This window comes from Gambusia affinis, linkage group LG14 (genome assembly GCF_019740435.1).
Source record: "Gambusia affinis linkage group LG14, SWU_Gaff_1.0, whole genome shotgun sequence".
NCBI classification, from domain to species: domain Eukaryota; kingdom Metazoa; phylum Chordata; class Actinopteri; order Cyprinodontiformes; family Poeciliidae; genus Gambusia; species Gambusia affinis.
Window position 1 is genome coordinate 3,914,590 of NC_057881.1, and position 13,704 is coordinate 3,928,293.

The following is a 13,704-nucleotide window of genomic DNA, read 5'->3' on the forward strand; positions in this document are numbered from 1 at the left end:
TCAGCGACTTACCCTGATGTCCAATTTCACAGTGTTCAGCATCGTCTGCTCCAGGAACTGAGGTAGTACTTCTGTCACTGGGAGTGCCAATTCATTTGTCCAGAAGGGCCATTATTATAGCCCCTCCATTAGATCTATATCCGGGTGGAGAGCAGAGATTTACAAGAGGCCTCATCTGTTTTATCATTGTTATGGTGTGGATATCAAATGAGTCATCTTCCCCTATCATGTGAGGAATAATAGAGATTTTGTGATTTACATGACCACTCTCAGAGCTGCTAATTGAGTTCCATTCCTCTTCTCTAATGTGTAAATAAAGGAAAGAGGAGCACAGTGTCACAGAAGGGACATAGTTATTTGGCATAAATTTCAGTTGACTTATGTTTTTTTAGAGGGGAAGAGGGATAGAAATTTAGAATATTTAACACAGTTTTATGTTTCGGTTCAATAACTTGAAGACTCGTTTTCAGACTTTTCAGAACCAGATAGCGCAAAAAAGAAAACTTAAGAGAACACGACTGCAGGAACAGAAACCCAAACAACTAAAGCAATTTGCACCATAAAACAGTTAAAAGCTTAAGACAAATTATTACATAAAATAGACACATTAGTTTTTGTTTTGTTTTTTTTTGTTTTTTTTTGTTTTTTTTTTACAAATAAGATGTTTTAAATATATGGGTAAAATTTTTTGAAGCAGTTGTAAAATGTCTCTTCTATCAACAGCAACAACATTGTATACTTTGGTAAAAGGTAATTTTTTTGTTTTTTCACAATCATCACAATAAATATAGTTCTTGATTACATCTAAACTTAAAAAGTAGGGTTTTAAAACAACTTTATTTTTTTCCTAATTATTGTGGATTGGTTTCAATAGTCATATAAAATATATCTCAAAACTGTCTTTTAAAAATTATTTTTACATTATTTATTTCTTGGGTAAGAATAATTTTACTTTTTTTTCAAACCAAGGGTGTTGTCATCTATGTTTTTCTGCATTTGATATGTACATACAGTCTCCTTCTTTTCATACATGACTGCCTGCTGATCTAATTATGGTCCTTCTGTTATCTTTCCACCCAGGGCATGTACAGTTGCTGCCAGTTTGAGGATGAAATAGCACCGGGAGGGAGCAAAAGCTCTTTGCCTCAATACCACTCTGTTACTACTATCCCCAGTGTCACCCAACAACACCTTGTTACAGCCACAGTGAACAACACAACCGCTATCGCCATGGTGCAACAGCAACAGCAACAACAGCAGAAGCACCACCAACAGCAGCAAGGGCAGACCTATACAACTATGTTACCTGGATCACCAGCAGCTACAGGACATTCAGCAATGGCTTTGGGTCCTTCCAATAGCCCTTTATTGGAAGGTCCCATGCCTTGCTCCACCTTCCTGCCTCGTCATGACCGCAGATTGGCTGTGGTTGATCGCTGGAACAGGCCAAAGCCAGAAAAAATCATGAGTGGTAGCAGCAGTGGAGGAGTGGGTGTTGGTGGAATTGCAGGTGGCATCACTGAACTGCAAGCACAGCAGCAGTATCAACAGAATCTTGGAACACATTGGAGCCTCCAGGTAGGGGTTCCTGGTGGAGGTGACACAGGGCTAGATGAATATAAGCGCTACTATGGTCCAATAGACCCAGAGGGGCTAGGGGCTAACTTGGACCAACAAGTAGGAGGTCCTCAACAGACTACCAAAGCCAATTCTCGGGGTTTTAAAGCCCCGGGGATGCCACGGCTGCCTCCAAAAGGCTCTCAACAAGGACACCCAATTCCCAAGCCTCCTCCTCCACTCCCATCTTCTCCAAGAAGGCCTCCCTTTTGGCGACGAGGAAGCCTTGCTCAGGCAATAAGAAAAGGCTCAGGAGGTCCACTTTATGAGAATATACTCCCTCTAGGGAGACGTGGAGGTGGAAGGTATGGGGCAGGTGATGGAATTGGTAGGCGAGGACGCAGACCTCCTCCACCTCCTCCACTTCCTGTGCACCTCTCTTCCCCTACACATACCCCTACTACTCCGTCGTCTCCATGCCGTTTCTACTCATCTTGCACCAGTGCCTCGTCTTCTTCCTCTTCGTCGTCTTCATCCTCATCATCTTCTTCATCCTCTGGATCACTTTCTCGATCAAATTCCCCTTCATCATGCTCCAGTGACAGCTCCTACAACTCCTCACTCAGTTTCCGGTACAGAGCAGGAGATCGTGATATTATGATGGATGATGATTATGACTCAGATCTTCTTACTGAGGAATCTAGCCTTCTTCTTGGGTCACGGAAGAAAATTCGCTCCCGGAGGATGTCATCGCGCTCATTACCATGTAGTCCACCACCTCCTCCAGTCCCTCCCCGAAAACCACATCCACAGAGAAATTTTGGAAGAGAGAGAACCAGCAGTCAACTAGCGCAATTGCAGGAGTGGTGGGCATCATGGGGTGACAGAGAACGAGCGAGAGGAGGGACATCAAACAAAGATGGAGCAGTGAGTAGAGATGAGAAAAGACATCACAAAGAGAGAGAGCGGGAGAGAAAAAGGAGAAAGAAAGGACGAAAAAAGAAGAAACGAGAGGAAAGAGAGAGAGAAAGGGAGCGTAAACACCGCAAAGCAAAGAAGAAGAGGAAGAAAGAGGATAAGACGAGAAAAAGAGAGCGAAAGAGGGCAGATCAAGATGTTGGAGATTCAGAAAAACGGGAGGAAGTCAAATCAGCAACACCAGATTTCCCAGCTTACCCACCATTGAGGCGGGAATCATTTCGGAAAAAGAGTGAAAGCTCCATCAGAAGCTATGGATGGAACATCCCTGGCGAAGATGAAAGGAAGGATAGAGATGAGAAAGAGAGAGATGATGGAGAAGAGAGTAGAGGAAAAGACAGACATCACAGGAGAAGGAACAGCAAGAACCATCATAGCTCTAGTAAGGCTTCTACATCTGTCAAGTTCTGGCAAGGAGGTAATCCATCTTCTGATGCCATACCATCTGCCTTTCTGCCCTTGTTACCGGTATCTTCTAAAAGAAGGAAAAGCAAAAGCTCAGACAGAGATGCTGTGGGCATAGAGGGAGAAAGGAGGCCACTGCTGGGAAGGAACGAAAGAGGTGAAATGCATTCCAAGGAAGGATTGTCTTTTCATGAGTGGGAATCTGAAGTAGAGGATGAGGAGGAAAATTCTGAGTCAGACAGGAGAAAAGTAGAACGTGGAAAAAGGCATAGAGGGGGTAGGACAATATCTGAAGAGGAGCGTGAACGTGATAAGGTAGTTGGGATATACTCTGATGACGATGGGTCTTCAGGAGAATTCGGGAAGTTTGAGAGGTACTGGGAGGATCACGAAGGTAGGGCGGTGGGAGGAATTGGAGGAGGGGGTTGGTTTTTTAGCACATATCCTTCTAGGGATAAAGCAGGCAGTGTCAACAGCCGAGATGACCTCTTCCAAGAGCGAGGAGAAAGATGGGGAACAGCAGAGAGTGGTTGGGGATCTAGTGCAGGTGGGGGTGGTAGAGGAGAGAGAGACTGGGGATCAGGTTCACACTGGCCTCCGCCTCCTCTCACCCCACCACCACCCCGTCGATACTGGTCAGTAGACAAGCTTCACATACAAGATGAGAAGAAAAGTAAGCGCAAGTCCAAGGACAAAAGTAGGGGGCACACTGCTTGCTCCTCCTGTCATTCACCTCGACACCATCCACATTCTTCTAAATGGGCTCGTGTGACTTCACGAAGCCAGGAAGAGCTGTACCACCACTGCCAGAGTTTTGGTGGTCCCTTGAAACCAAAACACGACTCCTCATCATCATCCAAACCTGATCGATCACACAATCTTTCTAAATTTGGTAGCCAGTTAAACTTAAGCATCCAGCAAAGGACACAAAGAACAGAAAAGGATAGAGATCGAGGACGACAACCGTCCCCGCCTTCATCTCTTGTATCAAACTTGCCATCACAGCTCCCAGCCCTTCCAGCTCCTCCGTCCTCATCTCACTCAATTCATGCTCCTCTCCCTACCTCCTCCTCATCTGTATCCTCTCCCTCAGTGGTTTCATCTGCACCGGGAGCAATCCAGGCCTCTTCAATGGCTTCGGCAAGTGCCAAACTGCAGTACCAGAGACTGCGCTCTGTACCCCAGCCCCAGAGATTTCCTCAGTCTCCTCACTTACCCCTAAAAGCCAAGAGCCTTTGCTCGCGAAGGGGCTCAGCTCATTTCTCCAGTGTGGAGAGTGAAGTGTGAATCTAAGCAAGACAACAAAAGCTCTATGAATATCCTGCAAAGTTGACATAAAAAAGAGAAAGTGCAAGTATGGGTGTGTAGCTTAGTCAGTTCAGCTCTGAGCCCATTCCTTAATGTTCTGCACAAATGAACAAATAAACCAGAAAGCCAAACAGAGCCAGTGGAGTAGGTCAAGAGAACACAGGACCATTTTTTCTTACCTTGCCTCTTTAAAATTCTCTCACCCTGTGAAAGACAACAACAGCATTGACTCTCTGAATAATGCTAAACATTAGAGTAATCTGACATGGAAAGCATCACTAATACAGAAGGCATATTTGCTGTTATAAGTAAAGGACTTTGAAAAGATAAAGCAGTGAAGTAGTCAGTGCATTCAGAGAAATCTCAATACTTTCTGAGGGCTCAGAAACTTTATAGTACTGTATGCCCACTGCTCTCAGAAGCCTTTAACACTGAACACTGTTCTTATTTTTTTCCTTTTAAATAAATTGCTTACCTTGATTTTTTTTCCCAAGCAAACTGTTTACACTCCCGCAGAACTGTGACAGCCACCTAAAGTATCTTTGTTGCGTGATCAATGCCTTCTTGTTAAGAGGGACAGGAGGGTGTTTACCACCTGTTTTTTTTCTTTTTCTTTGCTTTTGTTTTCCTCCAACTTTATTACCTCGTTCCCCTGATCCTTTTTTTTCATTTTCAGTTTCTATATTTTTTTTACTTTCTGTTCTTCACATACCAGTCTTTTTTCAGCTCTCTCGCCAGCTCCTCTCCTGTTCTCTCCTCTTGCCTCCTCTCTTTGATGTGATTATTCTGTGTGTCTGTGCTTTTCTGTGTTTGTATTCTTGACAACAGGGTAAGTCAGCTGTGACTGATATTCTTCTGGCTTAATGAAAAGCTGAGTGCCAAACTTAAGTAGAGCTCAACATCAACATGTATAATGTTTCCAGCTGTGTTTCCTTTTATCTTGCAGAATATTACATCACCTCCAATACAGTATGTGCTCACAGTAATTCAAACAAACACACGTGCATACACACGCCCATACAACCCCACAAATGCTTAAACACATTTAAGAACACAAGCACATTTCCAAGTCAAGTTATCTACTCTCCTTCTTGAGCAATACATTATACCATATTTGTTATTGTTAAAGCTTTATACTTAAATACCATTTCTTTACTTCTGTGTCATAGTTGTTGTTGCTATTGATGGTGTTTTAAATGTCAAGACATGTATTAAATCTAATACAATGTAATCACTGTGCCATGCTACTCTAGCTTGGGTACACATAAAATGTTCTCACAACTACCTAACTATAAAACTGGAGGCAGTTTCTGTTCCCTGCCTGTTTTTCGACTGAATGTAAAGTCAGCCGCCGACATGTGTGCTGCACCATTTACTGTAAGACACTTGAAGGTGGAACTTGTAGCACTTCAGAGGGTCTACATGCATGGTAAAGAAACAGATATAATGTTGATCTGGGTTACTGTTGACAAAGCGGGGTGAGCAACATTATGTGAATCTTTTGGAGTTCTAAAGAATTAGAGCTGCCATTGATTGGAATGGCATTGTCTTTTTTTCTTGTTAGTTTGTTTTCTATTTTTTGTTGGCTTTATTTTATTCTTCAAGTTAGTGCCAAGGCTAGAGAACAAAAAAATTATTTTAAAAGCTTATTAAACCACTTTTGCTTGCCATCAACCAAAAGACATGTAGTTAAGCAGCTTGTTGGTGATTTACAGGTTGTTTCACTTTCTAGCCTTATGCTAATTGCGCCTGTCAAGTATGAGTAAGAAGATATGTTAATGTATTATCAGAAAGTTATTTATTTACCTAGGAGTACATTTAGTGCCAGAGCCGTTTTGATGTCACAGGGAAGATGCTTGTGATGTGATAAGTGTTGGATCTAAATAAGAGTATATGGAAGACACAATGGAATATATTGTGATATTTTGTTAAAAATATTAAAAAGCATTTCTCATCTTGTAAATGTGTGATTATAAGACATAGCTTTTTATCCATGGCATGGCTGACACAGTTACAACAAATTTTAGATTCAGTTTATTCAAAATTAGGTTAAGAGTTTTTTTAAACCAGAGGCTAGGCATCAGTGAAGCGGTAGGAAAATGACAAAGGTTTTATTAGTTGCTGAAACATCCTGAGCCATCTATCCCTAAAACTCTGGTCAGCTCATGTTGATCGCCTGGAACTGCATCTGAGCCATAATTTAATTTAACTGAAGAAAACAAAACAGAGACTAGCTTTTTAATATAGATTTTGCATTATAGAGTTTGTCTTATTTTCATTGAGATAAAATTATTTATATTTCATATATGTAAATATAACTACCATCATAAAAAATGTAAGATATTTAAAAGGTTTCATCTGTTTAAATAATAAAATGTCTCAAATGAAACCATACTAAACAGATACAGTAGAATGAAATTCACACACGTAAAAACAGTGAGCCATCTTTGCTTTGCATATTACAATCAACAGCCTTTTGATAAACTAAACAAACATGGGGGGGCATGCCTCTATGCCAGGGGTGCCCAAAGTCAGTCCTCGAGGGCTGGCATCCTGCACGCTTCCGTTTTCTCCCTGGTGATAGTAACAACCTTTTCAGCATGTCAATGTTCTTCTTAGGCCTTCTAACGAGCCATCATTGGATCCAGGTGCGTTAAACCAGGGACAGAACTAAAACATGCAGGATGCCGGCCCTCGAGGACTGACTTTGGGCACCCCTGCTCTATGCATTCACAAACCAAGCAACCTAAATTTGAGTCCAAACTATTTGACTTGATGTGTGTGAAGGCTGTCGCAAAAAACTTTAATGTTAGTCAGCATTAAAGATATGTAATTATACAGGTCAGTTGCACAACAGCTAGTAGTGGTCTGAACATAAAGCTTGAGTGTTTGCTTAAAAAAAAAAAGACCATCAATCTTTCCCTTTTTCCTCTTCTTGCCTCTATTTCCCTTATGTCTATCCATTGTGCTTGTATCTGTCTGCAATTGTAAAGCTGGTATGATTTTTTTTTTATAAAAGCATCTATTGATATATTTATTTAATCTTGAAAAAACCCATTTCTCTCTATGTATATAATAATATATTTCAAAACTCTATTATCTGTTATATAAGTTTGTTTACTAAATTCATGGTATTATCTTGAAAATGTCTTTTTTGTCTGTGTCTCTCCTTGTCTCAGACCTACTGCCCAGCTCCCTCACCCCCAGTGAAAACAGAGACCAGTATGTAACTGTGTTTTTGCTCACCTAAGACCAACCATCCGCCTACATTAGCTATTTACCATAGCTAGTGCAAAGAGCTGAACATATAGTGACAACAAGGAGGGGAACACGAGTGTCTTAAGACCACGTCACTGTAGCAGTGATGGTGTGTGTTTGTCTACCCAGAGGGGCCTTCATTTCTTTGGTTTGGGCAACAGATAGAGAACTAACTAAATATTTTAACGATCCAGCAGCTTTTACCACAACTTTCATAAGTGAAAGGGTCCTATTCTTGACCCTTGGTTTCAGTTCATTGCATTTGTGAGTTAACACCACTTGATCTCTCTTAAATACAATGTAGTGAGCAGCACAAATTTTACTTTGTTACTTCTTACTAAACATGTGTTGCATATCTGTCAAGCTGCTGTGCTGAACAACAAAAAATACAAACAAAAATTGTATATTTCTTAAGTAAACTGTATTTTCTGAATACAGAACTGCTATATCTGATTTTGACGCCTGTGAGAAGAGCTAAACTCCTGTTTATTACTACTTTGGCAAAAAGGGGCTGATCAAAGGCTTTCATGAACACAGGTGCATCAAAAAATATTTATATTATGAAAAAGGTGAATATTTTCTGCCACTCATTTCAGAAAGTGAAACTTGTACAGTTTCATTACACATAGAGTAGAAGATTTATTTCTTGTAATTTAGATGAGTATGACTTACAGATGATAAATATCCCAAGTTCAGTGTCAGGAAATGTCAGGTTTCTGAAAGCATATATTAATTTCTACCCATTCAATAGTTTCCTGGGGCTTGTTTTGCATGAATAACTGCTTGGAGACTATTAGCCTGTCACACTGTTGGAGGGTAATGGAAGCCCTGGTTTCTTTGATGGTGCCCTTCAGATTATCTGTTTTTTTGGGGGGATTTTTTCTCTCTCATCTTCCCCTGGCCAATACTTCATGGAGTCCCTGTGGGGTTCAAGTCAGGTCAGATTGTGGGCCAATCCAGCCCCGTAACACTGTGGTCACTGAATCAGCTTTTGGTACTTTTGACACTATGGGCATGTGCCAAGTCCTGGTGGAAATTGAAATTAGATTCCATAAATCTTGAGATCAGAAGAAGTGTGAAGTGCTTTAAAATGTCCCATTAGATGGCTGCAGGCTTCAGATAATGCAGTGGATCAACATCAACAGGTGACATGAAATGTGGATTCTGTACCTCTCCACTCATCCTCCAACCTCTAATTTCTAAAGAAGCAAAAACTGTATTTCATCTGAAAAGAGGACAGTAGAGCAGCAGTCCAGTTCTTGTTCTTTTTAGTCAAGGTGAGACCTGAGACCTGTGTTTCAGGAGGTGCATGACACAAGAAATGCATTATTATCATTCCTTTCAAGAGACTGTGCATAGTGCCTCATTTTATAGCCTTGGTCTGTTCTTTGTGCAGCTCACCTAAATTCTTGAAAAAATGTTGCATGATTTTCCTCTCAAGAATGTGGTGCACTACTTTGCACCACATTTTGTCCTTCCATGCAACCTTGCTTGGAAATAGGACTCTGAAAAAACAGCTTCCTTAGCAACGACCTTTTATGATTTACCCTCCTTGTGGAGAATGTCAATGGCTGTTTCTGCACATTTGCTGAGTCAAACATTCTTCCTCTTTTTTGTGTAGCCTACTGACCCAGAGTGAAAAACCATTTAGAGGTTTTGTGTTAATTAGCTGATGTAAAAATGAATTTTTAATATTTAACTTTTTTTTTGCGATACTCTAATCATCTTAGACACTGAACTTTGGGGGTTTCTTTAGATGCAAGTCATAGTCATCAATATGATCATGAATAAAGACCTGATATATTTTACTCTGTGTTATTAATCAATGTAACACGTTTCATTTTCAGAAAAGTGATTTTTTTTTAAATTTTACTTACCTGTAGACTGGTTTGGTAATGTTTTGCTTCATATCTAATAGTATAAACAGTATAATATCCCATGCTGTCAAGAACAAGTTGGCAGCAATTACTGTCTTTTCCATGTTATAATATTTGATCCTATCATTATCAGCATTGTTGGCCTGCTTATGACTTTTTACTCCATTGATTACTGCTTTTGTGCCATGGTGCCATTTACAATTATCCATTCTTCCCTAAAGTACTGAAGGCAGTATTTAGTTTATTAAAATCCAAACACATCCCCAAAACATCAACGAATTTAACATGCAAGAGCAGTAAAAATGTATGTCTATCATCGGTTGCAAAAAACAAAAAAAATAAATAATTTCTGACTCAACACGTCTTGAATCATAGCAATTTTAGAACAGATACATTTGTAAAAATCTGCAGCGCGGGCTAAAACATTTCTTCAAAGTATGCCTTAAACCCAACAGTAAATAGGCCATTTTGGATCTAAGCTGCCATTTTGAAGGTTTTACACATGTGGTACTTTGACAAATGCCTCCTGAGGACTTTCACATATCAGCTTTAAATGTGCTTCAGTACATTCCTAAGACATATTTTTCTTGGACTGAATAAAATCTAACACACCCTAATTTATATTAAATATGAAGTCCAAGGAAAAATTACTTCCTATACATTGTCAATGACAAGCCCTACTTTCATAACTCTACATATTGGTGACGGTATATGCAATTCTGAATTACGGAGATTGATTCGGAATTGCTGACAGTACATTTGTGGATGCAGACTTAAATTTTTAGTTTTAATGAAGTTGGAATTTTTTTAGTTCCCCATTTTTCTTTTCCCATTACAGTTGCCATTTTACAGAATACATGTTTGAGAAGAGTAACTGAAGATATGATAAATGTCAAGTTGAAAATTTTGTTTAGGATTATGTGAAGCTAAGTTTCAGCCTGCACTGGAAGCACATCTGCGATTTTTGCTCAGCTGCCTCTCAACATTGTCTTAAGGTCTTGTATTACTACTGCTGTAATGACTGACTGTATGAGGGAACTGGCTGTTCTGTGTTTTGTGCCAGCACATCACACAGGCAGGCAAACAAACATGAAAAATCACATGAGAATCACAGATTCATTCACAGGTGTGGTAAAATGCTGCCACCACTGCTTTAGCCACATATTCCAAACAGTGGGGACAATGACAACATTGTGCTGTAATGCAAGTGGGACAAAAATAAAAAAGATGATTTTAATAAAAACATGATGTGTGTCAAGGTTTTCTTCTTTTATGCTGAATGAATGAGTTAATATTATTTTTAAAATTATTTATTTGGTCAGGACATTGGTTTGGATTTACTTTGCTGTTTCGTAAATTAGAAGGCCTGTGTTGTGCCCGTGCGTTGACAAACCACTCTTTGCTACTTGCTTTTTGTAACAAGCCAACAATTTTGTATTTATATACTTAATGAATGCATAGCGTTGTAATATTTTTTTAGGAATTATGGAGATAATTTTTCACAAAGTTGCTTAAATTTCACTTACAATTTATGCAATTACATATCATTTTCAAATTATTTTGTCTCATGCACTATTTCTGCAGACATTGTACATCTGACACAATTCATGCAGCTACAGATATCAATAAGCTCACATTTTTCTTCTGATGACACATTTTTGTAGTATGGTGTTTATATTCAGAGCACTTTGCTGAATTACCAGGCTGACATTAACATGTATACGGCATTCTAGTTTATCATGCAGTCTAACACGAAGAAAACACCCTAACATACAACTGTAAAATTAACTTTGAAAGTGGATCATATATTATGATTTATGAGAATGATGGAACATCTCAGACAATTTATTTATTTATTTTTTTATCATTTGCATTGTGATTTAACATTTTTACACGACTATGCTGAAACAGTCTCGGTTTCATAGCTGTCTAAAAAGGTAGACATTTGATCCAAACAACCCAAGAAAGTCACATTTCATTTGCAGTAGTCAGCTTGTGCTCCTGTCTTTTAATCTCCGTCATTTCAACATCTACATCCAGACAGGCAGGAAAGATTAACTGAAAAGGGAGAAAGAGAATGACAGTGAAAAGAAGTGCCAGATCAAAACAGCAAAAATAACAGAATAAGGTCTAAACTAAGAGAGCAAAATGGTTGAAAAAAATTAAATGAAAGGAAAATGATGCAGTGTTCCATTCTGATGTGATGCAGCAAGATAGAGCCGCTTGTCATTGCTGCTGTCCATTGGCATTCATTAGGAACACAATCCAGAGAAATCACACACATGTACACGCATTCTCTGTTCCATTTCAGCCTTCTTCAGTGCAACATATTACGGTCATATAGCCATCTTCACATACAGAAGGACCCTCTATACAAGAGAAGGCATAATTTTTTAATGATCCCTCCACCTGTCATTTTCAAATTTTATTCTTATAAGCCTGGTCCACAAATTCACACATGGTTATTTTAGGTAGAAAAAAATTAGAATAAAAAACAACACATGAACTGCATTTCTGGATGTGCTGTTTTTATTCTGAAATTCTTATGTTCCTGGGGAGCAGACCTTCATGTGTGACTGCATAAAAGCTCCAGCTCAACCCCTTGTAGTATGAAAGCTGTTAAATGTCACAGTTACAGTTCATTAGTATATTGCCTTCCAGACTTTGCTCTCAGCACTCAATACTACTTTTAGAAGATGGTTTCAGTCAGTTATAAATTGATGAATAACCATGGTACGACCGACACCCTAAGCTGCACCTGTAGTAAATGCCAATATGTGATAATTCACTTGCTTTTGACCTTAACAGATACGGTTGTTAGAAAAGCCTCTAAAAAAACATTCAATCTGTTCTTTCTCTGGACATATTCTAATGGTGACATTAGGGTTGACACTAAAATATATATTGATGGCAAAATATATTATCTGAAGATAAAGTACCACCCCAATTGACATTCATGTTTTAATTTAAAATCAAGGAGTTTATTTCTGTAAAAAAAAGAGTGGGGTTAGCAGGATAACCCCACTATGGTAGAGAAGCAGGATGATAGTGAAGCAGGGTAAAGCTAACTGTATCCTAACTTTAAGACATAATCTTCCGTGACGCCAAATGGTTTCTGTACTGCTGACCGATACCCACGTCGACTTTGCTCTCAGGCATGTTGCATCATATTCACTTACAGACAGCAGGAGAACATTTTTCCCATCAGCCTGTCTGCAAAACAATGACCATCACATTTAATTACGGTTAAGAGGGATCAAATAAATGCTGAACAGCTTGAAGAAAAGGCTTCACACACATCCACAGTGGTATGACCTTGACCTGTGAGAAATCACTTGAGGCAGAATACATTACCATGCATTTATTTAACCTGATTTGCGGACAGACACTGCAGGTCGTTCAGATTTACAGCTGGGGCGGGGTGTGAGTAAAATTGGCCGAGTAGTGAATCTTCTACACCAATTCATCAGACAGTTGCCCTAAATTTGGAACACCAAATATATATATATATATATATATATATATATATATATATATATATATTTAAATGAATAGAACAAAAAGAATATTAATTTCGATTCACCAAATGAAACAATTGTAAGTTAATTTCACAGACTGATGTTTTCAAACTTTTATTTCTGTCAGTTTTAATAATTTTCTATTTAGATAAACTTAAAAAACATGTTAAGATTATAGTCCTACATTAGAGTGATAAATAAGAGCATTTTTAAAACACATGTAGTCTTCATAAAATGCATGAGTACTACCTGCATAAAAGTTACTATCAAGAGGCACTTTGACTTCTAATATAACAAAAAAGCCTTATCAGAACATTATTTGAATTTGACTAAATAAACATGCAACTATAGCCTATTTTTTATATTTATACCTTATTTTACATTGAAACATTATTATACATTTGAGAAAGTACATTTAAATAACGATTGGATTGGGTTAGACTGTAGTACAATACCAGGATATTTTGCAGTAAAGCTAGAGGTACATATAGCAACATAAGTCCAAAATCACTGTACTTGTTATAGTGTTTAACAATTCAGTTATCTTGTTTAATGTAATTTTACTAATTTGGGCTCAGAGTGATGATTTCCAGGTCTGATGCTTGCCATAATTAATTTTCCTAAATCTGTCTTTGTATGCATGAACTCACTCTGCAGTGATGAGATAAACTAGACCAGGGATTGGATTAGTACCTAGTTATAAAAATACCACTGTATTTTATTTATCCAAAAACTCAATTCTGTTTTTTTTATGAAAGTCTATTGCTTGCTAATTAGTATAAGATGTGGTTTAAACTTGAGAA

At 38.6% G+C, this 13,704-nt stretch overlaps 1 protein-coding gene across 2 annotated transcripts in view; it reads left to right on the top strand.

Moving 5' to 3' along the window:
- grin2da (glutamate receptor, ionotropic, N-methyl D-aspartate 2D, a) overlaps positions 1-10,628 on the top strand; it is a 168,304-nt gene extending 157,676 nt beyond the window's left edge. Inside the window, exons 19-20 of one of the 2 annotated variants that reach the window (XR_006372695.1) lie at positions 1,081-6,769; positions 6,932-10,628. Coding sequence is in view for 1 of the 2 variants with exons in the window: in XM_044138041.1 (XP_043993976.1) it covers positions 1,081-4,227 (3,147 nt within the window). In the remaining variant the exon portion in view is untranslated. Of the gene's footprint in view, positions 1-1,080 lie in introns of both variants that reach the window. The other variant, XM_044138041.1, reaches the window with a different exon arrangement.
- The last annotated feature ends 3,076 nt before the right edge of the window (positions 10,629-13,704 follow it).